This window comes from Orycteropus afer, unplaced genomic scaffold (genome assembly GCF_000298275.1).
Source record: "Orycteropus afer afer isolate SDZICR_OR568_19922 unplaced genomic scaffold, OryAfe1.0 scaffold00020, whole genome shotgun sequence".
Taxonomy (NCBI): domain Eukaryota; kingdom Metazoa; phylum Chordata; class Mammalia; order Tubulidentata; family Orycteropodidae; genus Orycteropus; species Orycteropus afer.
Genome location: NW_006921607.1, coordinates 3,294,583 through 3,319,212, shown reverse-complemented (window position 1 = coordinate 3,319,212; position 24,630 = coordinate 3,294,583). Strand labels below are relative to the sequence as shown.

General features: G+C 45.7%; 1 protein-coding gene across 1 annotated transcript; it reads left to right on the top strand.

Annotated features, from left to right (window-relative positions):
- The first annotated feature begins 4,449 nt into the window (after nucleotides 1-4,449).
- Nucleotides 4,450-22,807, top strand: STK35 (serine/threonine kinase 35). Its single transcript, XM_007960022.1, has 3 exons — nucleotides 4,450-4,755; nucleotides 5,339-5,939; nucleotides 22,095-22,807. The coding sequence occupies exons 1-3, from the start codon at nucleotides 4,450-4,452 to the stop codon at nucleotides 22,805-22,807; spliced, it is 1,620 nt and encodes a 539-aa protein (XP_007958213.1).
- The last annotated feature ends 1,823 nt before the right edge of the window (nucleotides 22,808-24,630 follow it).

The window sequence follows — 24,630 nt, the reverse complement described above, 5'->3', positions numbered from 1 at the left end:
ATCCTTGGAAGACTCCAAGTAGTGATGCAAGTTTTCATTGCTGTAGGGTTTTGCTTTGTCAAAAGCTTTTAAATCAACTTTATTGAGGTGTAATTTACATTCAATAATATTCCATCACCCAGAAAATTCCCTTGTGCCTCTTTGTAGTCAATTCCTACCCCCAAAGACAACTGCTGATATGATTTCTGGCACTATAGATCAGAGTTGTTTTACTTCATATAAATGAAATCAGACAGGATGTATTTTCCCATTTTGTTTTTTTACAGCTTTATTGAGATAAAATTGATGTCTACTAAGCTGCATGTATTTAAAGTGTACATTATGAAGGTTTTTTTTTTTTGACATATCCCTCCCTCTCGAAACATCATCAGTCAAGATAATGAACGTGCCCATCTCCCCCAAAATTTCCTCATAAACCAAAAAGACCAAACCCACTACCATCGAGTCAATTCTGACTCATAGCAACCCTCATTGGGTTTCCGATGAAGTAAATCTTTATGGAAGTAGATTACCCAGTGGCTGGTGGGTTTGAACCACCAGCCTTCTTGCTAGCAGTCAAATGCCTTAGGCACTGCACTACCAGAGCTCCTATAAGTTGCCTCGTACTCCTTTTTATCCTTCTCTCCCTCCCTATCCCAACCACTGACTTGCTTTCTATCCCCATAACAGTCTGTGAATTCTATAATTTTATACCGAATCATCTAGCTTGCTCTCTTTTGTGTTCTTTCACTCAGCATTATTTTGATTCATTCATATTGTTGCAAATGTCAGTAGTTCATCCCTTTTTCTTGCTGAGTAGCATTTCATTATATAGAAATTCCCACAGTTTGCTTATCCATTCATTTGTTGATAGACATTGGAGTGTTTTCCAGTTTGGGGCTATTGTGGAAAAAGCTGCTATGAACCTTCCTAACCAAGCTTATTTGTAAATATATTTTTCATTTATCTTAGGTAAATACCTAGGTGTGGATTTGTTGGGCCATGGGGTAGATATATATCTAACTTTGTAAGAAACTGCCAAAATATTTTTTTCCTAAGAGACTATGTCATTTTACACACTCACCAACTGGTTTAAGCTTAAATGGAACTTGTTCCTTAGTCAAGGCCTAAACTTGCTCTTTCCTCTTCCTGGAATGCCTTTGCACTAGTTTTAGTGTGGCTGGCTCCTTGACATTCAGGCCTTCCAATCACCATTCTGTAGCCATTATAATAATAATTGGTTTAGGTGAGAATCATCAATGAATGCTAAAACCAGTGGGTGAAAGTCTAAAGTACAGGATATTTAGTTTCAAAATATGTTCCCACAATATACTTACTACTTACAAAGGGAAGAGAGCTCTGGTAGCGTAGTGCCTAAGACATTTGACTGCTAACCATAAGGTTGGTGTTCAAAGCCACCAGCCACTCCTCTGAAGGAAGGCTGGGCAATCTACTTCCGTAGAGATACTGCCTGGGAAACCCAAGGAGGGGTCGCTATGAATCAGAGCGACTAGATGGCAGTCAGTTTGGTTTACAAAGGGAAGAATGTTGTTGTTATGTGCCATCAAGTCAGACCGATTCATAGCGATCCCTCCTTGGGTTTCCTAGGCGGTAACACTATGGAAGTAGATTGCCCAACCGTCCTTCCAAGGAGTGGCTGGTACTACCTGGGAGCTCTACTGGCATAGTGCCTAAACCACTTGACTGCTAATCAGAAGACTGGGCAATCTACTTCCGTAGAGATACCACCTCAGAAACCCAAGGAGGGGTCACTATGAGTCGGAAACGGAAACGAGGTGACGACAATGAATATGTTTTTTAGTTTATACAGTATCTAGTGGATTAGGCATTTAACTGCTCATCAAAAGGTCAGTGTTGTTCAAACCCACCAACTACTCCATGGAAGGAAGATGGGGCGACCTACTTCCATAAAGAGTTACAGCCTTGGGAACCCAGTGGGAGCCACTGTTTGTCAGAATAGGCAGATGGCAGTGATATATATATATAGATATAGATATAGATATAGATATGTATCACTATATATACACACATACATACATATACATACAGTTATTTGGCAACCAAATAATCACCAATATTGGGACAAGGAGTCCCTGGGGGGTTGGTATGAAAATGGTCAGTGTGTTTGTCTGCTAACGGAAAAGCTGGAGGTTTGAATACACCTAGGCCTCAGAAGAAAGGCTTGGCGACCTACTTCTGAAAAAAATCAGCCCTTGGACAAGCTCTGGAGCATAGCAGTTCTACTCTGACACATGGGATTACCATGAGCATGAATGAACCCCACAGCTGCTCTTCTTTTTTATTGGAACAAATCAGTATCATGCCTCCTGATGCAGTACACAGAAAAATGTAAAAACCTGAAACTTGAATCTCATCATGAGAACTTAGACAAATCCAGATTTGGGGGCATTCTACAAAACAACTTGTCAGTACTCTTCAAAAATGTCAGTCATGGAAGACAAAGAAAGACTGAGGAGACAAAAGAGACAGAACTAAATGCACTATGTGTTCCTGAATTGGATCCTGGGAAATAGCTATAAAGGGCTTTATTGGAACAATCAGCTAAACTTAATTATGGACTCTGTATTAAATAATTGTAAAAGTTAAAATTCCTAATTTCAATAATTATACTGAGATTATGTAATAGCCTTTTTTAAAAAATTTTTATTGTGATTTGGGTGAACGTTTACAGAGCAAATTCATTTTCCATGAAGCAGTTCATACACATTTTGTTTCATGACATTGACTGCCATTCCCCAGTAAGAGAATATCCTTTTTCTTAGAAAATACACACAGAAATAAAGAGGCATGATGTCTGAAATTTACTTTAAAATGGAAAGAATTACATTCATATTATATTTACACACAACATAAAAAAAGCAAAACCGAACTCACACGTATACATATGTATATATTGACATAAGTATATGAGCTTGTTGTTGTTGTTGTTATGTGCCGTCAAGTCGGCCCAACTCATAGCAACCCCTCCTTGGGTTTCCGAGGCATTATCACTACGGAAGTAGGATTGCCCAACCTTCCTTCCAAGGAGTGGCTGGTGGGTTTGAACCGCCAGCCATCTGGTTAGCAGGCAAGTGTCTTAGCCACTATGCTACCAGAACTCCCAAGTACATGAGCGTATAATGCAAATATAGCAAATGTGGTTGAAAAGGATGAGTTCTTTACTACTGTGATTTATATGTAAATTTGAAATTTTATCCAAAAATTAGTTACAGAAGCTTTCAGTGACTGAATTACCAAAAATCTGTGACTGTTCCTAATCCCCAGATACTTTTTATCTCATTTTCTCCATCACACTTATTACTGTTGACAATTATTCTGTGTGTTAATTTAATTAACACTTAACATTTACTGTTTGCCAAACCTTTATCGATGAGGAACAGAAACACAAGATGGGCTGGTTAACCTACTCAAGGTCACCCAGGTATGTTCTGTCTCCTCCAATGGCACAGAACCCCAACTATGGAGGCAACTATCTTGTCCACTGATTATAAGCAGTCAATAAATACTTGCAGATTCAGTCCAATCTTTATTGAGCATCTACTAGCTCTGGATAGTGCCTAAGGCACTTGACTGCTAACCAGAGGGCTGGAGGTTCAAACACACCAGCCACTCCTCGGAAGGAAGGTTGGGCAATCTAATTCCGTAGTGATTGTTGTTGTTGTTGTTGTTATGTGCCGTCGAGTCAGCCGTGACTCATAGTGACCCCTCCTTGGGTTTCCGAGGCAGTATCACTACGGAAGTAGGATTGCCCAACCTTCCTTCCGAGGAGTGGCTGGTGGGTTTGAACCGCCAGCCTTCTGGTTAGCAGTCAAGTGCCTTAGCCACTATGCTACCAGAGGTCCTTCCTCGGAAACCCAAGGAGGGGTCGCTATGAGTTGGGTCCGAGTGGAGGGCACATAACAACAACAGGCAATAGAGTACAAAGCAGTTAACAAAAAATTAATGCCTAAATGACGATTATATTAAGCACTCACTCTCAGCCCGTACTCAATTTAGTGTATGTATTTCACTTAGTCTTAACCACCCTGGAAAATAAGGCCGATTACCCATTTTGCAGAGGGAGGAGCAATGATTTGCCGAAGATAACAAGACTACTGGGAAGCTAGGCCAAGATTCTAATCCAGTACGGGCGGTTCCCAGGGCTCAGCTACGAATCAATCAAATCGACCAATCCAATCACTCAGTCAGTATTTATTAAGCGCCCACTGCGTGCGGTTCCTCTTCACGCAGCATAGGCGTGAGGAGAGGCTGTGGACACAGGTGGCGCTGGAAACCTAGAGGCCCCGGCAGATCGCGGAAATTTGGCGCCTATTTTTTGTTGGTCGGGTGTTCTTGAGCGTTCTCGCCAGTGATTGGGCCCCGGCTGCGGCTGCTCCGTCGATCCAGGCAGGACTCGGGCTGCGCGGCATTCGGCCGGCCTTCTGGGGGATGGGCCACCAGGAGTCCCCGCTAGCCCGAGAGCCAGCGGGAGGTGCGACTTATATAAAGGGGTTATGTAAAAGAATCAGCTGGCGAGAACACGTGGAGAAACACGGGAGCCTGGACGCCTGGTCCTTTCCCGCAAGCGCCGCAGCCACCACCGGTGGAGCAGCAAGATCCGTCGTACGCCCGGCCCTGGCCACCGCCTTTCGCGCAGCTCAGTCCCGGAGGCGGCCCCGACCGGGAGCAGACCATCCCCAGACGAGGACTCCAGGGGGGAAACGGGCCGCCCGGAAGTGGAGGGGCGCCAGCCAGGTAAGCGCGCGGTTTGCGGAGTAAAGGCAAGGCTGAAGCTAAAGCTACCTTCGTCGTCTTGGGCGCCTGGGGAGGGGAAGCGGGTCCCCGGGCTTAGAGCGCCCCGGGACGCTGAACTTTTAAGCCAACTCCCTCCCCCCGGCGCCCTCCGGGATTTGGGAGGCTCTGCAGGCCTCCGCTCGGACTTAATTCAATGGACTGTTTACACCCGGGCAACATTAGGTGGGAAGCGGGGAGGGGAATGCCATTGGTGGCTGGGCGGGGAAAAATATTTCAACAGTCCGAATCACCTGTTAGTGTGATTTTCAGAAATTGTAAAAATAGAAGGTTCATGTTTCTTCCTATTGCTATAGAATAAATTAACTTAGAAAGCGGGGACTTTTTCTTTCCTTTCCGGTTCCACCTCTGAGTTATTGCTCTGTGGTTCCGTCTAACCCGCTTACCCCTCCCCTCCCCTGTTCAAGCTGCGGTGGTGGTTTCAGTCTTAAAGGGGCCGCGGCGGCCGGAGGTGGGACGCTTTGCGGCCTGCGCTCCTGGCTTCCCCGCTTCGGCCTGGTCGTTTAACCGATTCTTTGGTCCGCAGGTCGCAATCCAAGGTCTCGCTCCTTCGCTTCCCGGGGCCGCACGGAGGGATGAGGCAGGGGGGGCCCGGGCAGCGCCGTTGCTGCTCCCCCCGCCGCCCGCAGCCATGGAAACTGGGGAGGAGGACGGCGCCCGCAGAGGTACACAAAGCCCCGAGCGGAAAAGGCGAAGCCCAGTGCCCCGGGCGCCCAGCGCGAAGCTGAGGCCCGCGGCGGCTGCCCAGGCCATGGATCCAGCGGCGGTCGAGGCTCCGGGCGAGGCCTACCTGGCGCGGCGGCGGCCGGAGGGTGGCGGCGGGTCGGTCCGACCTCGCTACAGCTTATTGGCAGAGATCGGGCGCGGCAGCTACGGCGTGGTTTACGAGGCGGTGGCCGGGCGCAGCGGGGCCCGGGTGGCGGTCAAGAAGATCCGCTGCGACGCCCCCGAGAACGTGGAGCTGGCGCTGGCTGAATTCTGGGCCCTGACCAGCCTAAAGCGGCGCCACCAGAACGTAGTGCAGTTTGAGGAGTGTGTCTTGCAGCGCAACGGGCTAGCCCAGCGCATGAGCCACGGCAACAAGAGTTCGCAGCTTTACCTGCGCCTGGTGGAGACCTCGCTGAAAGGTAGGAGTGCCGCAGGCCATCCGGCCCACCCAAGGCCTAGACTACCTTCAGGACCCCTTAGGCCCTAGTCTTGGTCCTGTCATCCAGGCCGAGACACACCCTCAGTCAGTGACTCCTTTCCGGGCCCAGGCGTTCGGACCCTCCTCCCTTTTCAGGACATACCGCCAGTTCTTGACTCAAAAGTTACTTGGTCTTTTCATAATAAGAGCTCATTAAGTGTTAAATCGTTACCTTATTAAGTAGTAAGTAACTAGGAGCCATTGTTAATAACCATAACACTTTTAAAAAAGATCAGTTGAGAGGGTTGGGTTCCCAGTTGATGGAAGAATTGCAGAGTCTGCTTCTTCTAGAGGTTTTTTTCTTTCCTTTCCAAAACAAAACCCAACTTTACTGGATCCAGCACACCCCCTCCCTGTCTAGTTCCAAATACCCTGACACTCTCCAGTTCCACACCCCAAACACTTGTTTTCTAGTCTACCTTTTTCTCAACCCTTCATCCCCTGGCAATCAAGCAAACTGGGGTTTCTGGCTAAGTTCCCTAGGGCATTCATAATAATAACCCCACAGGTGGGCCTAGAGCTGTCACATAACAAAGCATCTCACATCTTTTCTTTCCATCTTAAGTTCTGGCTGGGAACTGAGTTTTACGTTAAGAGAAAATGATGCTCATTGAGGCACAGGGGCTTGCAGTAATGGGGCAGTGGGCTGGAGAAGGCCTCCTCCAGGGAAAAGGGCAACTAATCTGAGTCCCAGCTGTGATCTCAACACTGCCCTCAATATCTTACAGAAGTGATTTTAGGTAATAACTTTAAAAGTAAATATTGTCTTCTTTCTATAAGTGGAGAAACTGAGGTATAGAGGACATAACTTGATCAAGGGTTAATCAGCTTGTCAGAACTGACTCCAGAAGCTGTACTCCTGGCTTCCTTACAACTTCTCTTAGCTTAAGTGATTGAACCCATCACTTGCTGTAAAGCTTGGATCCTTTTCATAGGATAATGGTTGCCTCCCCCTTCCCAAGGATGGACTTGAATTGACCTTTAAGAATGGAGAGAATTTGGGGTGAGATTAGATAGGGTAGTTTCCTAAAGTCTTGTTTGGGGTTTTTGCCCAACTTTCCTTTTTAAGATCTCACGAACTCATTGCTGATAGTGGGTTCTGGGACATGATCAGGATCATCTGGGGTTCTTCTGCCCCCCCCCCCTAAAATTTCCACCTTCATGCCCATCCCTGCCTCTTCCATTCTGAAAAGCCCACCCTCTCCCCCGTGGGAATGTATTTGTTTAATCTTGTCCTTTCTCACACTGTCATCTTCTCTGCTGTAGTAAATGAGGGCCTGGCCTTCCGTATTAAGGGACTGCCATGGGATGTGGCACTTTGCTTTGCCTGATGCTCTGCTCCCAAGGAGCTCTGGTAGTGATGTGGTTAAGGCATTTGGCTGCTAACCAAAATGTCAGTGGTTTGAACCCACTAGCTGCTTCTTGGAGATATACAGCCTTGGAAACCTAGTGGAGGTCGCTATGAGTTGGAATTGACTCCCTGGCAGTCAGTTTGGTTTTGGTTTGGAATGCTTCTCTCCCAGGAGCTCTGGTGGTGTAGTGGTTAAAGCATTAGACTGCTAACCAAAAGGTTGGCAGTTCGAACCCTCCAGCCACTGTGCAGGAGAAAGATGAGGCAGTCTGCTTTCATAAAGTTTTACAACCTTGGAAACCCTATGGGGTAGTTGTACTCTTGTGTAGAACTCTGTTGTAGTAGTTCTACTGTGGGTAGTAGTTCTACTGTGGGTCGGAATTGACTCCATGGCAGTTTTGGTTTTTGGTTTTTAATCTTCCTCTTCTATCCTCAGTTCGTTGTTGCTGCTCTTGAAATTTCCACCTGAGTTTGAAGCCCTCACTCTCCCTATATATAAAAACTATTCAGACTTCCCTCACGTGTAGAATCTATCAAAACCCTGCAGTAGACAATGGCAGAATAGCATCGTGGTTAACATGGACTTTGGGGGTAGGACTCTCGGTCAGTGAACTGACTGACCTGCCTGAGAGCAGGGGACAAGTTTCCTTTATTTGCAAGCGGAGTATTTCTTTATTTGCAAGATGAGATGAAGAGTAGTACCTATGTCATAGGGTTGCTGTGCAGACTAGGGATGTCAGTAAGTGCTCCAGATAAGGAATTTTCTGCCTTATTAAGTTTGGGCTACATTTAGAAGTCTCTTCCATCACCCCTTTCCAGATTCACAGTGTTGTTGTTCAAGATTCCTGTAAAAATGGCTTGGCAGGGGCCTCTGACCCCCTCTAAGTTCACAAGGAGGAAAAAGCATTAATATTAACAGCCTAAGGCTAATTCCTCATGGTGCTTGGGGGGTGTCAGTCAGACGTGGCTCCTCTTTTCAACCTTTTTACCAGTTCTGACGCCAGCTGTTTTTTCTCATGGCATTCTCTACTTCTCTGTTGGTTTGATAATTCATTGCAGTGGCCACGGAGCTCACAGACCACACTCACCATTATGGGCTTTATTAGGGAAGTAACTAACAGTTCAGGATTGGGAATGATTACAGGAATGATAACAGTTCTTCCATTGGGACAGCTTCTCAACCATGTCCACAGGCAGGCCACTCCCTGTCCATCGGCCTCTCAGCTCTCAGCCCCTCAGGCTTCTCTGGTGGCCCAGCCTTTGCCTTGCTTTGCTCTGGCAAGTGTTACAAAGCTCTTTAGCTCTGCCAGTAAGTGCCTGGGAGCACCCCATACTACCAGTAAGCCTTGGCTGAAGGTGCTCGGCGCTCTCTGCAAGCTCACTGTAACCACCTCACTCTGTGGGCTAGGAAGTGTGTCGTGCTGGGCTCCTAGATCTGCTGCCATCATTTCTCACCATCTTGCACCAGCTCTGATGTTACAGCTCTCTGTCTCCTGGGTCTAGGAGATTCTCTGCCCAGGGACCCTGGGTCCAAAGGACGGTGTTCTGTTTCCATCTGTTTTTGGTAGTACTGACAGTCCCCTCTTTGCACCTCTAGGTTGGCTTCTTTAAAGCCTAGCAGGATGGCAAAACAGTTTCCTGATTGGCGTTTGGTATACCTTATGTGCATAGTCCCAACTAGTAATTTGGTGAGAGTTACAAGACCATGGTTAGAAAGGCCATATAGAAGCTATCCATTGCACAGCAGGCCACCTCCTGGCTTTTCTAGCCTTAGTTCTTCCATACTTAGAGGATCACTTCCTCCTCCCAATCATTTTATCAGTCCAAAACAGTCATTAATAGTTATTCCTTCAGTAGGGCAGAGAGTCCTCAGAGTGAGGTTACTCAGGTACCAGTCATTTAGGTCAGCTGCCAGGTGTCCATCTGATCTGGCTACATTCTCCAAAAATCCTTTATCTTGGCTTCACCTTTTCTGGTGTCTGATAAAATTTAACTGAGAGAAAATTATTCCCTTGCTCTGAGCTTCACAAGGTATCAACATTGCAAAACCTTTATGGGACAATGGGTTCAGCCACTGTGTTCCCGTCGAGCAGTGCCTCCCCTTTAGTCGACTCTTCTACACTTAAGGCATTTGCAGTTGCAGTTTTATACAATCACAGTTAACGTTAACAGTCGGCACTCACAACCGAATCATATCATCTTATCATCCCCTACCCTCTCCCCCAGACCCATCAGGAAAAGAATCTCTTCAGTGGATCCTCCTTTGTCCCCCTCATTTTGAGTGTAAGCACACCCACAAAAGCATGTATGCTACTACCACTTCATGCTTTTTTATCTCCCCCCATTTTATGCAGCCAGTTTCTAACATTGACGGTCTTCTCTTTTTCACTGAACCTCTGCTAAGCATGATGACTTCCAGGGACTGGTGGCTTCTGATAACATGTCCAAAGTGCGATGAATTCTGTCCATCCTCACTTTGCTGTACTTCTTCCCAAGAAATACAAGATTTATTTGTTCTTCTGGCAGTTTGCGATATATTCAACATTTTTTTTTGCCAGCACCATAATTAAAATGCATCAATTCTTCTTTAGTCTTCCTTAGTCCAGCTTTCCCATGCATATGGGGCGATTGAAAGTACTAAGATAAGATACTATGGCTTGGGTCAGAGACACCTTAGTCCTCAAAGTGATACCTGTGCTTTTTAACACTATTATTTTTAACACTTTAAAGGTCTTTTGCAGTAGATTTGCCCAATGCAATATGTCATTTGATTTCTTGACTTCTGCTTCCATGGGCATTGATTGTGGAGCCAAGTAAAATGAAGTACTTCGCAACTTCAGTATTTTCTGCATTTATCATGATGTTGCTTATTGGTCCAATTGTGAGGATTTTTGTTTTCTTTTATGTTGAGGTATAATCCATACTGAAGGCTGTAGTTTTGATTTTCATCAGTAAGTGCTTCACTTTCAGCAAGCAAGGTTGTGTCATCTGTGTATTGCAGGTTTCTGAAACCTGTCTACCCTGGGTGACCCTGTTGGTATTTGAAATACTAGTGGCATAGCTTCCAGCATCATAGCAACACGGAAGCCACCACATGACAGATTTGACAGACTAGTGGTGGCAAGTAGTGAATAGGCCATCGTTTTTTGCTTGTTACTATCGTTAAAGTGGAGAACAAAGATCCTATCCTTAAACACAAGTTCTTTGCAAGCACCCTTTTCCCCAGTCTCCTGCAACCTAGAATGATTTTGAAATAGAACTAAAAGTGAAGTATTACATTGCCTTTAAGTCTCAGCTCTACCTAATCCACATACTTACACTGAGTTCCTACTGTGGTGTTGGGGGGAGGGGGGAAGGGATACTCTTTGCTGCACAGGAACTTACATTTGAAAAGTTTGAGGACCAGTAGATGACTTAAATGCTAATCAAGGTCACTGGAGGAAATGTCAGGTTGGTTCATTAACAAAAGCTTTGTACAGAATTGGGAGGGCATCTGGAGAATTGAGAAGGCAGCCTTGACCGAAGATGCCTCTACTTGTTGCCCTTGAGTCAGATCCCACTCATAGCGACCCCTTCTTGGGTTTCCGAGCCATTTTCACTACGGAAGTAGATTGCCCAACCTTCCTTCTGAGGAGTGACTGTGAAGGGTACCTAAGGCCATGAAAAATAGGCAGAGAAGGGACAGTGGAATCGGTTTCACAGTTGGGCCTAGTAGTGTTTTCCACCTTCAATCTCAGCTCCCTCATGAATACACAAATACAATCATGTGTGGTCTCAGTAGATGTTTGACATATAAATGATCCAATATTAAAAGAGAAGGGAATCTTGAAATACTTGTCTTGGTCTTACCTGACTTTGTTTAATAGACTTCTGTGTCTTACACCCTTCTTTCTCTCTGAACATAGACTGAGCAAGTCTGACCCAGAAAAGCAGCATGTAGTGAGTGGGAGCTCCAGACAGTCAGAACGGGTCTTAGATTTCAGAGCTAGCCTTTTCTGTTCACAGGGAAGGAAGCTGAAGACCAGAAAAGGTACAGGACTTGCTCCAAACAGCCTCCTAGGCTTTTTAAGACCAGATTAACAGTTTTGGTGTGTTTAACTTTTAAGTTTTTCTCATAGAATGAGGGTTATGGTATTAGCAGTTTGCCTTTATCCCGTTTCCATTGCTAAAGGACACTGTCCTGAGCTACCTAATCAAAGGTCAAGACCACTGCCACTTAGAAGCCAATAGCAAGCCTGAGCTGATTGTCAAACTCAGAAATTATGATATGCTCTCTGACACACTGATCCTTCTGACAGACATGAGGACAAAAAAAATCCAGAACAACTGTTAAAGCTCATAAAACTGAATCAGTAGAGGTTTGGAAGGGAGAGGAGTCTAGCTTATCAGTGACCTGGTAGGATAATAGTTCTGCTTTGCTTATTATTTTTTGCTGTGCTGGGATACCAGTCACCAAACCCACTTCACTGAGTTGGTGCTGACTCATAGTAACGCTGTAAGACAGGGTAGAACTGCCTCCTAGGGTTTCCAAAGCTGCCTTTCTTTCTCTTGGGGAGTGGCTGGTGGGCTCAGACCACTGACCTTCTGCATAGCTGAATGCTTTAACCACTGCATCCCCAGAGCTTCTTTGAGCTTAGGTGGCTTGATTTGGGTGGGAATATAGGTTGGCTGGTGCCTGAGGTGAGAGGTATCTGCCTGAAAGCCTGTGCGAAGTGGCCGCTGTGAGCCAAGCACTTCCTAGAAGAGGCTGCACGGGCTCCTTCATGAGATGGACAGAAGATACATGCCCAGATGACTGCAGTGAAAGGTCATAGGTGGCGGGCATCCGAGAAAGCAGTAGAGGGTTGTGGTAGTTAAGTCTGTGTGTCAGCTTGGCTGGGCCTAGTTGAGTGGCTGGGCAGCTGGATGTAGTATTCCCCGTGATGAGACTGGTAATCAACTCCAGGGTGGAGTCTACTGTGAGCAGCTGAGTAGCTGCCTTAGGGATGTGGTCTGCTTCCTGTATATAAAGAGAAGCCTTGGGGCACGGTCTCTAGCTTATGGCATGCTTGAACCCTGTGTGTAACTGTGTCGTTGTCAGCAGCCTGCCATGCTCTGCTGACTTTGGAACTTTCACTGGACTTTAATTAATGGCCTGCCATGTGCTTTGGTAATATCGGGACTGTGTCGTTTTGCTTGTCAGCCTTGGGCTTGTCAGCCTCAGCAGTCTGAGTGAAGAAAAGCCTCCAGCTTCAGTGAGCCGGGAGCAGGAGGGAGAGCTGAAGCCCAAGGTTGAGGGGCTTTCACCCAGCACCTAAGAGCCTGGCACTTTGAACTCAGACTCAAAGCTTCTGAACTGTAAGAGAATAAAGTCCTGTTTGTTCAAGCCATCCCATTTGTGGTATATCCTTATGAGAGTGGCACTAGGTAAGCAGAACAAGGGTTCTTTCAGGAGTTTAGAGGTGTGAGAATTGGACGGTAGTCTTAACAAAGTCCACTTAGGCACACTGAGAAGAGAGCTCATGTGGGGAGGGAAACCAGGGTGTTAGCAGTGGATTGGCAAACTCCTCCAGGCTTGTTGAGTGCCTGGGGAAACCTCAGGGCATAGGGCAGGGCCAGGCCATCCTGCCTGGGCCCCTAGAAAGCAACTCTGAATCTCCACTCCAGGTTGGGGCCTGCGAGTTAGCCAGCCCACCAGTAAAGAGGCACCGAGCTGGATGGTGCTCCATGGCTACTCTGACATAGGTAAGAAGTGGCATAAGGGTCCGGTAAATCAGCAGGAAAAATAGAACACTGGGCTTGGAGCAAGAGCCCAGGTTCACCTTGTTAGTAAGAGCTAAAACTTGCTGACGGCTGTGTGTCAGGTGCACTTTTAAAGATTTTGTACCTGTTAACTCATTCATTCCCCACAACCACCTTTTGAAATCAGTACTCTTAATTATTTTTAAGGAGCTCTGGTAGCATAGTGGCTAAAGCACTTGACTGCTAACCAGAAGGCTGGCGGTTCAAACCCACTAGCCACTCCTCAGAAGGAAGGTTGGGCAATCCTACTTCCGTAGTGATACTGCCTCGGAAACCCAAGGAGGGGTCGCTATGAGTCAGGGCCGACTCGACGGCACATAACAACAACAATTATTTTTATCGATGAGGTAAGTAAAGTACTGAGGTTAACAGAATGGGCTGATGTAAGTGAATAACAGCTAGGATTCAAGCCCAGGAATCCTGGCCGGAGTCTACGCTGAGCCACTGTGATGCTGTTGGGGCAGGTGGCTTAAGTTCTAGGTTTCTCGGTTTTGCAGAATGGGCATAATCCTATTTTTCTCAGGATTGATAAAACTCAGGGGAGCTGATGGAGGTGAGATAGTCTAGAACCTAACCAACTACTGACTTTTGATTGTATTTTGATAAGTGCTTATGGCATTTATGGTTTCTGCTTGAGCTTCTCCCTGTGTCTCAAACGCCAGGGATCCCATCCCTCCTTTCCAGTCTCCTCTAATGTTTTGTGGCTGCCATGAAGACTTCTCTTTTGCCAGTGACCGACTGCCCTCTATGTGTGCTGAGGATTGATTGTAGGTACCAGCCCTAGGAGGTAGAAACAGCCCTTACTTGAGAGCCTCGATTGATTGGGGTTGCACTGGGTAAGGGTTTTGGTAGTGTGAACTCTTGAGGAGAGCTTAGCTTTCTATTACAACATCAGTTCGTTTTCATCTCGCATTTGGCCTTTGGTGTTTTCCTTAGACCCAGGGGCCCTTCTTAGTGACTCAAATTCTAGATCCCTTAACTATACTCACTGCCGTCAAGCCAGATCTGACTCATAGCGACCCCTCCTTGGGTTTCCAAGGCAGTATTACTACAGAAGCAGATTGCCCCATCTTCCTTCTGAGGAGTGGCTGGTGGGTTTGAACTGCCAGCCTTCAGGTTAGCATTCGCTGTGCCACCAGAGCTCCTCTAGATCCCTTATCTGTCCATAATGGTTTTAAACTTACATCTTCTGCATATCCTACATAGACTTTTTCTTGTTCTTTTTCTCTTTTTAAACCTCTCCAGCTCACGATTTCTCATCTTGATCCATTTCACCCAATGTTTGAGCACCTACTATGTGTGAGGCACACTGTGGGGAGCCCAGAGACTTGGTTCCATCCCACTGTGAGTGCCAGGACTGGTGGGAGGATGGATAAAGAAGAGTGGCAACTGCTTTACTGCAGTGGGTGAGTGAGAGGTGCTCTGGGGAAAGCAACTGCTGGGAATGGGGACTAAGTTTGGAGGAGGGACAGATGAGTTGTAAAAGCCTAAGTCAGAAAAGACCCTGGGAAGAGGTAAGTGTTACGTATGTAGCAAAGCCCAGTATGTATGGAAAGGGAGTGGAGCTGGGGCTGCCATGGGACACTCCCATTCTCAGCCTGGCTAGCAGAATCTGCATTTTAACAAGATCCCTGTGGTGTTCCCAGTTACAATAGCTGCCCTCTCATAGTATTTTCACATTAAGCCTCATGTAATCCTCTGCACTGTGAAGTTGGTTAGGTGCTTTTTTGTGACCTGGTCTTACCAGAAAATCAAGCTCCGTCAAGGTCAGGTGACCTGCCCACCACCACACTTAATGAAGGGTAAGGGTCTCAACTTAGATCCAGGTGTTCTTTCCCCTTCCCACATTCTTGACACACTGTATTATGACCGTATTGGACATCTGCCATTGGTGTCCAGAGACATGAACATAATTGACACCTAGGAGTTGTCTGGTGTGTGTCCAGGCACATTGCAGGGGATTCATGTCACAATTAAACCTTTACAGCAGCCCAGTGATATAGGTGTTTATTCCCAACTTATGAAAAATGAGACAGATTTGTGGGGCCTTGGAGGTTTGTCCAAGGTCACATAACCATGTAAGTAGTAGAATGGGGTGATGTCAACCCCAAGCCTCACTGGCTCCATAGCCCTTATTCTTTTCTACTATGCCTGCCTCTTAACCTTTATAGGACACTATGTTTCCCCTGCCAGCTGTTGTAATAGATTGACTCCTTAGTGCTTAGTGACATTTGACTGGTCTCCTGAGGTGCTGGAAACATCTTGTGGTGTTGACACTGTACCCAGTCTCCTTAGTAACATGACACAGCCAAAGGTCATTGTCTGGCTTTCTGGGACTAGGAGCTTGGTCCATGTACTCATCTTTCCTAGGGAAGACGTGCCCAGTGAGTCTTTGGTCTTTGCTTCTCAGGACTGATGTTCAGCTGAGCCAGTTCTTCACAGAAAATGTTTGATTGTACAGTTCTTGACCAATCAAAAACAATAGGAGCTGTAAACCTACTGCCATCAGATGGAGTCCAACTCACAGCAACCCTGTAGGACAGAGTAGAGCAGCCTCATAGGGTTTCCAAGGCTGTACATCTTTGTGGAAGCAGACGACCTTATCTTTCTCCTGTGGATTGGCTGGTGGGTTTGAACCACCGACCTTTTGGTTAGCAGCCAAATGCCTTACCTGTCGCACTACCAGATCTCTTCAGAATGGCTGTAGTCATAACTTACTCAATATTCATTTTCCTAGGTTCCTCTATAATCTTTTTTTGTCTTTGTTGTTGTTATGTGCCGTCGAGTCGGCCCTGACTCATAGCGACCCCTCCTTGGTTTTCCGGGGCATTATCACTACTGTAGTAGGATTGCCAAACCTTCCTTCCGAGGAGTGGCTGGTGGATTTGAACCGCCAGCCTTCTGGTTAGCAGACAAGTGCTTTAGCCACTATGCTACCAGAGCTCCTTTTTTTTGTCTTAAACTCTGTAATTTTATTTTATTTTTTTGCCACTTTAAAGCATGTTTATGGCATGTTATGGGACTGTTTTGGCTTTCTGTTTAAGTAGATCATTGTATCACAAAACCAAAAAACCAGACCCATTGCCACCAAGTTGATTCCTACTCATAGCAACCACCACTGGGTTTTCAAAACTGTAAATCTTTGTGGAAGTAGATTGCCTTATCTTCCCACAGAACTGCTGGTGGGTTTGAACCACTGGCCTTCTAGTTAGCAACCAAATGCGTTACCCACTGTGCCACTGGAGCTCCGTTTGTTGTACTATAGTGGTGCTATACTATACAAAAAAAAAAAAAAACAACAACCAAACTCACTGCCGTTGAGTTGGATCCAACTCATAGCAACTCCTCCTTGGGTTTCCAAGGTAGTATCCCTCCGGAAGTAGATTGCCCAGCCTTTCTTCCGAGGAGTGACTAGTGGGTTTGAACCACCAGACTTCTGGTTAGCAGGCAAATGCCTTAGGCACTACGCTACTATACTGCTACCAAATTAACCATTCCCCTTTCTTAGACCCTAAGTTACTTCCAGTCCTTCACTTTGGACTGTATGGAAAACCCATTCTGGATGTTTTTGGTGTTCAGTGTGTTCTTGATGATGGTGGTAGTGTTTTATTTGTTTTTTGTGTTTATGCTCTTCCTTTAGAATGAAGTCCTAGAGTGAGATTCTTGGGTCAAATGGATTGAACACTTCTGACTTGTAATACGTATTGCTGAATTATTTTCCAAAACAGTTATCCTGTTTATGCTGTCATCCCAGTCACATTGAAGTCAAAAGCATAATTAGCCCTCTACTGAAAAATGAATCTGCATGTTGTGTTGGTGGAATGGCAACACCAGGGACTTCATGAACATTAAATTCCTTGGGGCATACCTGGAGCTGTGTCAAAGTGGAAATAGAATATCCAGGTGTTAAATTCTGCTGTTGTTGCCCAGAGGCAGTAGTAGAGCGCTGGAGTTAGGAGTCCATGTTATGGAGACTCCCAGTCCTGCCCTTAACCAAACTAGCTGTGAGTCTGTATTTAACCTTCTGAGTTTCTCTTTTCTCACCTATGAAAGGAGATAATAGTACCTGTCTCATCAGATTGTTGTGAGGATTAAATAATGAATTAATCCATGCAGACACTTTACAAATGCTTATTAACTGATCTAAGGAAATTATCATCTGAATGAATAGGACTTTGGAGTAAGAAGAGAGGATTATCTAGAGTATTCTCTGAATTTCTATAACAATTCAGGAGGGGGAGCCCTGGTGGAACAGTGGTTGAGTGCTCGCCTACTAACCAAGAAAGGATGGCAGTTCCAAACTTCCATAAAGATTCACAGCCTTGGAAATCCATGAGGCAATTTGCTCTGTCCTGTAAGGGCACTGTGAGTCAGAATCGACTTTAGGGCAGTAAGTCTTGATATGAAATGATGTGACACGTTTCTAAGTTCTGTTGATATTAAATCTCTAGAACCTTTCTACAATTTCTTTCTCTCCTTCCTTCTTTTTTGGGTTTCAGAACCTCCTTGGTAGTCATTCTGCCATCTTCAACCCCTCTTGCCTCCAGAGGGGACTTGTTCAGTTGATTCTAAGGCATATTCTTTTACATTTTAACATCAGAAGTTGACTTAGTCACAGTAATCTCTGTGTCTGACAGGTAATGCATGCTCAGAAAAAGTCTGAATGGAATAGACTAGAACCTGGAAACCTAACTTCTGCAGGAGGCTTGGGAATAGACTTACAAATTTTACAAATTTTCTTTTCCTGGGAGTCCCTCCCTTATCAAAGCTCTTACGGTATTGTCTGGCTGTTCTTGCTTCTAAGGATCATTCCAGCTGTACTTCTTCCAGGACAGATTGGTTCATTCGTTCTTCTGGCAGTCCATGGTATTTTCAGCTTCCTTATTCACTGTCCAGCCTTCACATGCATATGAGGCGATTGAAAACACCATGGCTTGGATCAGGCACCTGGTTAAGTAGAGAAGTTAAGCCTTGAGTTACAAACCAAAATATCTGATCCATCTCATTGAATAAAAATTAAAATTGAGATACAAAACTAGGGCCTTGACTGGTCTGAGGAGGGCAGTTACCTGGCAGATGAGGCAAGTGTAAAGTGTAGGGAACGTTGAAGCTGGGCTTTACAGTCTACCTTCAGTTGTATCTACAGAAGGAAATTAATAGGTACATTTGGGATCACCCCAAATGAGAGAAAGTGGTCTGGACTGACTAGAACATGGGTTTCAACAATTAAGTCATTGAGAAAGTGATATCGTAGAGGGAACGATCTCTGTTCTAAATTTCACTAGCCCCCACACAGGTTTGGGCATTTTTGGATTGTATCCATCTTTTGCCTAATGTGAGAGCTTTATTCTGAGACCCATGGCACTAAGAATTTTGACTTCTTGGGACTCAGTTGAGTGTTAGTACTGCTTCGTGAGTGATTCTCCCAAAGTAGCTTATACTCTGCAAAATGTTTTTCACATCTGTAACTGAATTCATAGTTATCATGTGATTTGTCATTCTCTAATTTGATAGACGAGAAAACTGAAGCAACAAAAAGACCAAGGCCCTGAGAGGTTTGGGGACTAGCCCTGGGTTCTGGCCATCTTACCATCATATGTCACTCTCCTCATGCTTTCCTTCGAACTAGGAAACCACCAGTGAACCGGCGGCAGAGCTGGGGTCTGAGCCCAGACTGCTCGCCTTCAGGTCCGCACCCTTGCCGTTACTTCACCCTGACTTCTTTTGCACAGAAACGCATCGAAGGCCTGGTGTGGATCAGGTACTTTCCACGTCCCTTCGCTCGCTCTTGCTGTGAGGTAGCTGATTGGCCCGGAAGCAATGTACGTGGAGTGAAGGGCTGGAATTCTGACTTGCCTCTTATGTTGTCTCATGGGTAGCTGGGGGCTCCCCCATGAAAACACACAGTCCAGCTTCTCAGGAAGTTGATTTAATGAAATAAGTCCAAGGTCCTGGCCCCTGCAAAGAAATACTTTTATCTCTGGGACAAGCGGCTGCGTTCCCCCATTTTCCATTCTGTCATGCTCACCAGTGCTCTGTCTGGTTTTGAAAATGCTTCTTCCTGCCCACTGTTTTCCTCTCAAGCGACAACTCCTCCCTTAGTGTCTCCTGAGCTTAGCTCACTTCCCCAGGGCAAGCTTCCCAGCCCAGGGTCCCATCTACCCACCCACCTGCTCACTAACGTGGGCACATTTTTATCCTCTCCCCACCCCCCCCAATCTCATAGCCTAGACTTAGAGTCTGTTTTGCAGACTTGTTTTCTTTTACTTCAGTTGCCATGGTTACCAGCTTTGTATATAAAATAGTCATTCCACACCCTTTACCCTCCCACCAAAAGTTTTTCACTATTTTCTGGTGAGACTTTTGCAAAAGGAATTTGATGACTTTTTAATCTTTTTCTTTCTGGCTCTACCAGTGAACATTCTTGTTCTCCTTTTTATGGGCTATTATTCTAGAATCTAAGGCGCTCTGGTGGTGTACTGGTTAAGGCATTTCGCTGGTAACTAAAAAGTTGGAGGTTCAAACCCCCCAGTGGCAGCATAGGAGAAGGAAGGGACGATCTGCTTCCAGGAAGATTCACAGCCTTACAAACCCAGTGGGGTCGCTAGGAGTCTGAATCGACTCTAGAGTAGTGAGTTTGGTTTGGCTTTTTTTGATACTCTAGAACCTAGGTGGATTTGGGTTTCCAATTGCTACTTCATTTTGTATGTACTGCCCTGAGTTTGAGAGCCTTAGTCCATTGTTCTGGGAACTCTGGTAGCGTAGTGCCTAAGGCACTTGACTGCTAACCAGAAGGCTGGAGGTTCAAACCCATCAGTCACTCCTCGGAAGGAAGGTTGGGCAATCTAGTTCCATTATGATTCTGCCTCAGAAACTCAAGGAGGAGGGGTCGCTATGAGTCTGTCCGACTCTTCGACTTGACAGATGGCACGTAGCAACAGCAGTCCATTGATCTAGAAAGGATTATGAGAGGAGAACAGCTGATTTAAAAAACCCATATGCCTTAAATTGGTTCTACCTGTATTACTTTGATTGTAGTGATATCAACAAATTATATAATTGCAAGGGAGGTGAGGCCTGTCAGATTGTGGTCAGAAACCCAAAGCTTTTGCCTTGTCCATCACACTATGTTCATGGCTCTACCTACAACTTCCTAACCACCAGCTTTGATAGGCTGTGTGCCTTGGTGGTTTTGGGTATATTGGAGTGTCATCCTGAGTGTTCCCTTTCTTTGTAATAAAATAGAATAAATGGCTAGTCAGGGTCCCTCTGGCAGTTTCTGTAGGAGGTGCTGCCCTTGTTTTTGGTAGAATGGAGACATCACACTGGGGGTTGGGAGACTTGTCTTCTGGCCCTGGCTGTGTTAGCAATGAACCATGAGACCACCCAGTATGAGACTCTGCACGTGCAGGCCCAGCCCTCCTCATCAGCAAGATGAGACATCTGCCTGCTTACGCTTAACTTATAGGCTGGTTCCAGTTATCAGATAACTTCTACATAAGGGCTGCTGCTAATTGCTTTATCAAGAGTATCGGGACTTGTTTGGAGGTGCCAGTCACAGCTTTTCTGGAGTCTTTGGACTAGAAGAAAAGGCAGACCTGGAGTTTCAATCCCACATAACTTGACTCCACATTATACTTAACTACTTCAGACTCCTGTTCCCATGAGACCTCCTGTTTACATTTCTAGGAGCACTGTTGGTGCAGTGGTTAAAGCACTTATTGCCAACAGAGACTTTGAACCCACCTGCGGTTCTGCAGGAGAAAGATGGGGCAGTCTTTCTGTAGATTATAGCCTTGGAGACCCTATGGGGCAGTTCTCCTGTCCTACAGGGTTACTAGGAGTTGGGATTGACCTGATGGCAGTGGACTTGGTTGGTGCATTTCTCCCTCTGTCTTTTATCCATTCTGCCTTTCACCTTGGAATTGTCTTCTTGCTTCTCCTTTCTGCTCTACTTCTGTCCTTCAAAGGGTAACTCAGGTGCTGCCTCTTCTGATTCTGGCAGCTCTAGCAACTCCTGCCACCCTTCGCTGTTAGTAGAAATTTACCTTGGCGCCAGATGTACAGCCACTTGATTACATGTCAGTCCATAATAGTTGCTGTTGTAGCACCTGTTATCTCCTGGAAGCAAAGCTTCCTAGAGTTGGGCATGTTATGTATCTAACTTGTGCTAGGCATATGGTGGGTTAGCAGAAAATATTGGTGAATTTGGAGTATGTCTCTGAAGTAGGTGAAGAAAATTTTAGTGCTATTCTAGGTGTATTAATAAATATAGGTCAGGGGAGAAGAGAGGGAAGGTCATTTGCCTGATTTGGAGTAATGGTGAGTGGTGCTAGTAACATACATTTGTGTAGTGCTTTCCTGCCATGGGCTTTACCTTGTCTCATCCTCCCAGCAGCTCAGGGAGGGTGAGTGGTATGATGCTGCCTGTTGGGAGACAGTATAGTAAAACCAAAAGGCTTCACAGTCAAATGGATTAGATTCTCTTAGATCTCAGACTCCCTGAGCATCAGCGTCTTCATTTTGTAAGATAGGACTGTTTGCTCCTACTTCATAGAATGGTGGTAAGCCTTACATTGAAGATGAAGTGCCAGTGTAGACACTCATTAGGTGGTTTCACATGACCATTTAAAAGTGAAGAAGCAGAAATACAAGCTCACAAAGGAGAACTAAATTACCAGTAAACTCAGCACTCAGTAAAACCATAGTTCTCAGCCAGACACTCTTAATTCCAAACCCATGTGCTTGACACCAGTCCCTGCTGCCTGTGTTATATTTTGACATCCTGTGTGAGTGAGAGACCTAGGGCTTAAGTGGGTAGAGTGGGGTCAGTGCCAGTTGTTCTGGTCTTAGAGCAATTGTTTATCCCCACTGTCACTCTTACTGTCATACGCTGCATTCTTTTAGTCTAAAAGTCGTGTGAACGTGCCCATCTCAAATGCTCTCCTGTCTTCCTCTCTTTAGGGGAAAGGATCCTGGGTTATGCTGAGGAGCCCTGCTATCTCTGGTTTGTCATGGAGTTCTGTGAAGGTGGAGACCTGAATCAGTACGTCCTGTCTCGGAGGCCAGACCCAGCAACTAACAAAAGCTTCATGCTACAGCTCACGAGCGCCATAGCCTTCTTGCACAAAAACCACATCGTGCACAGGGACCTAAAGCCAGACAACATCCTCATCACGGAGCGGTCTGGCACCCCCATCCTCAAGGTGGCCGACTTTGGACTAAGCAAGGTCTGTGCTGGGCTGGCCCCACGAGGCAAAGAGGGCAATCAAGACAACAAAAATGTGAATGTGAATAAGTACTGGCTATCCTCGGCCTGTGGCTCAGATTTCTACATGGCCCCCGAGGTCTGGGAGGGACACTACACAGCTAAGGCTGACATCTTTGCCCTGGGCATTATCATCTGGGCAATGATAGAGCGAATCACGTTCATTGACTCGGAGACCAAGAAGGAGCTCCTGGGGACCTACATCAAACAGGGGACCGAGATTGTCCCGGTCGGTGAGGCGCTGCTAGAAAACCCAAAGATGGAGTTGCACATCCCCCAGAAACGCAGGACTTCCATGTCTGAGGGGATCAAGCAGCTCTTGAAAGATATGTTAGCTGCTAACCCACAGGACCGGCCTGATGCCTTTGAACTTGAAACCAGAATGGACCAGGTCACATGTGCTGCTTAAAATTCAGGGCAAAGCATCTTGGGTGTTTTTAAACTAGGTGAGTACTTACTTTTTATTCTCTATGTGCATTCACTGAACTGGGTTCTTCATCCTGGGCCCCGGGCTGGATATAGAGTTGGGGGAAGAGATATAGTTGAAGGGAACTCAGTAATTGCTATCAAAGATGCCCTCCCCACCCTGAAGTCTCAATGAGGAGCTACTTAGGAATATTTGAAAGTCTGGAGAAGTCTTCTTAGAGGAGGTTGCATTTGAGCAGATCAAGTAATAAATGCTCATATACAGAAAATGTGCAAAAGAGGTACAGGCAATTTTTCAGAAAAGTCGTATCCCTACTCACATATCCAGTTCTTCATAGTTCAGATGATGCTTCTAGATAAGTTGCAGTATTGTTTCCTGTTCTTGTCACCACACTGACCTGAGCAACTCTTCATGTCATTATTTCTTTGAAAGTGTGGTTTACAGTGATTGTATGAGACTTCATTATATGTACTATCATGTAGTCATTCTACTTTTTGATAACATTTTGATACCAGATTTTAGATAATATGAAGGATGTATTAGTGAATATTCTTACATAGAAATCTTTGCTTATTATATTTTTTCAGAAGGGTTTTTCATTTGTGCTAGACTCTGGGGTGACAGTGGAGAGCAAAGCTAGAGACTTTCCCCATCCTTGTGAATCCTGCAGTTTAGCTGGCAAAATAAACATTAATCCATATTTATCTTAGTTTTATAATGGAAGAGAAGAGGTATTAAGGGAAATTGATTTTCAGAGGATAGTGTCCCTTGAGGACAGTAGGGAACTGGGGGCAGAGGAGAGCATTTCAGGCAGAGGGACTAGCCTCTGTGTAGGACCTGAAGCCAGAGGGAGCCTGGCACATGTGAGAGACTAGACCAGTTTGGGATAGTGAGGGACACAGACACGGGAGAGCAGAGAGCAGAGTCCTGCCAGGTCCAGTGGACACAGAGCTTAAGGTAGGAAATTCAGCATGTTCACTGGGAACAGCAGCAGTGGTTCAGAAGGACCGGAGTCTGAGATGTGTGGGAAAGGGAGATAGCAGAAATTAGGTGAAAAAGGAATCCTGGGATTTGACCTTGACTAAGGTATTTGGAGGGAGCTCTGGTACCATAGTGGCTAAGGCACTTGACTGCTAACCAGAAGGCTCACGGTTCAAATCCACCAGCCACTCCTCAGAAGGAAGATGGGGCAGTCTACTTCGGTAGTGATACTGCCTCGGAAACCCAAGGAGGGGTCGCTATGAGTCGGGTCCAACTCGAGGGCACATAACAACGACAAGGTATTTGGAAGCCATCTGAAGGACTAGAGCAGAAGGATAATAGGACAACTCTTGCGGCGTTAAGGAAACCATTGGTCTTTCAGCAAATACAGTGTGTGTTAGAAGAAAGACTGTAGAATAGGAGACTAATTTTCTTGCTATTGTAGTAAGAGAAGTTGTGGAACTTGACATTCGCACTGAGGGGAGGAGTGCCTGGGTCTTCAGAGAGGAGTATTGGCAAGACAACTGGCTGAATATGGAGGTAGAGGAAGACAAGTAGACATTGGGAGATTAATGGCAGTAGACACAAATGTGGGCTAGTGTATTAGTCAGATTTGAATCGTTTTCCTTAACAGGGATTCTCAGCCTTGTTTTGTGGGAAGGGGGGGTAAACAACATTGACCATCATGTATGCTAGGTATTTTCACATGTACCAGTTTGTTTCATCTTCATAATCCTGCAGAGGGTTCAGTAATTTTCCGCAGATCTTCTAAATTAAGCTCAGATGTATCATATCCTTGCCTTCCCTCGCCTCCTTGTAAGCTG

What these genes read in the sequence shown, in the direction of transcription:
- STK35 (XM_007960022.1), top strand. Translation starts at nt 4,450, where the DNA reads ATGGGCCACCAGGAGTCCCCGCTAGCCCGAGAGCCAGCGGGAGGTGCG. An exon ending in AGTGGAGGGGCGCCAGCCAG is followed by an intron (nt 4,756 to 5,338) that starts GTAAGCGCGCGG and finishes TTTGGTCCGCAG; the next exon opens with GTCGCAATCCAAGGTCTCGC. An exon ending in GGTGGAGACCTCGCTGAAAG is followed by an intron (nt 5,940 to 22,094) that starts GTAGGAGTGCCG and finishes TCCTCTCTTTAG; the next exon opens with GGGAAAGGATCCTGGGTTAT.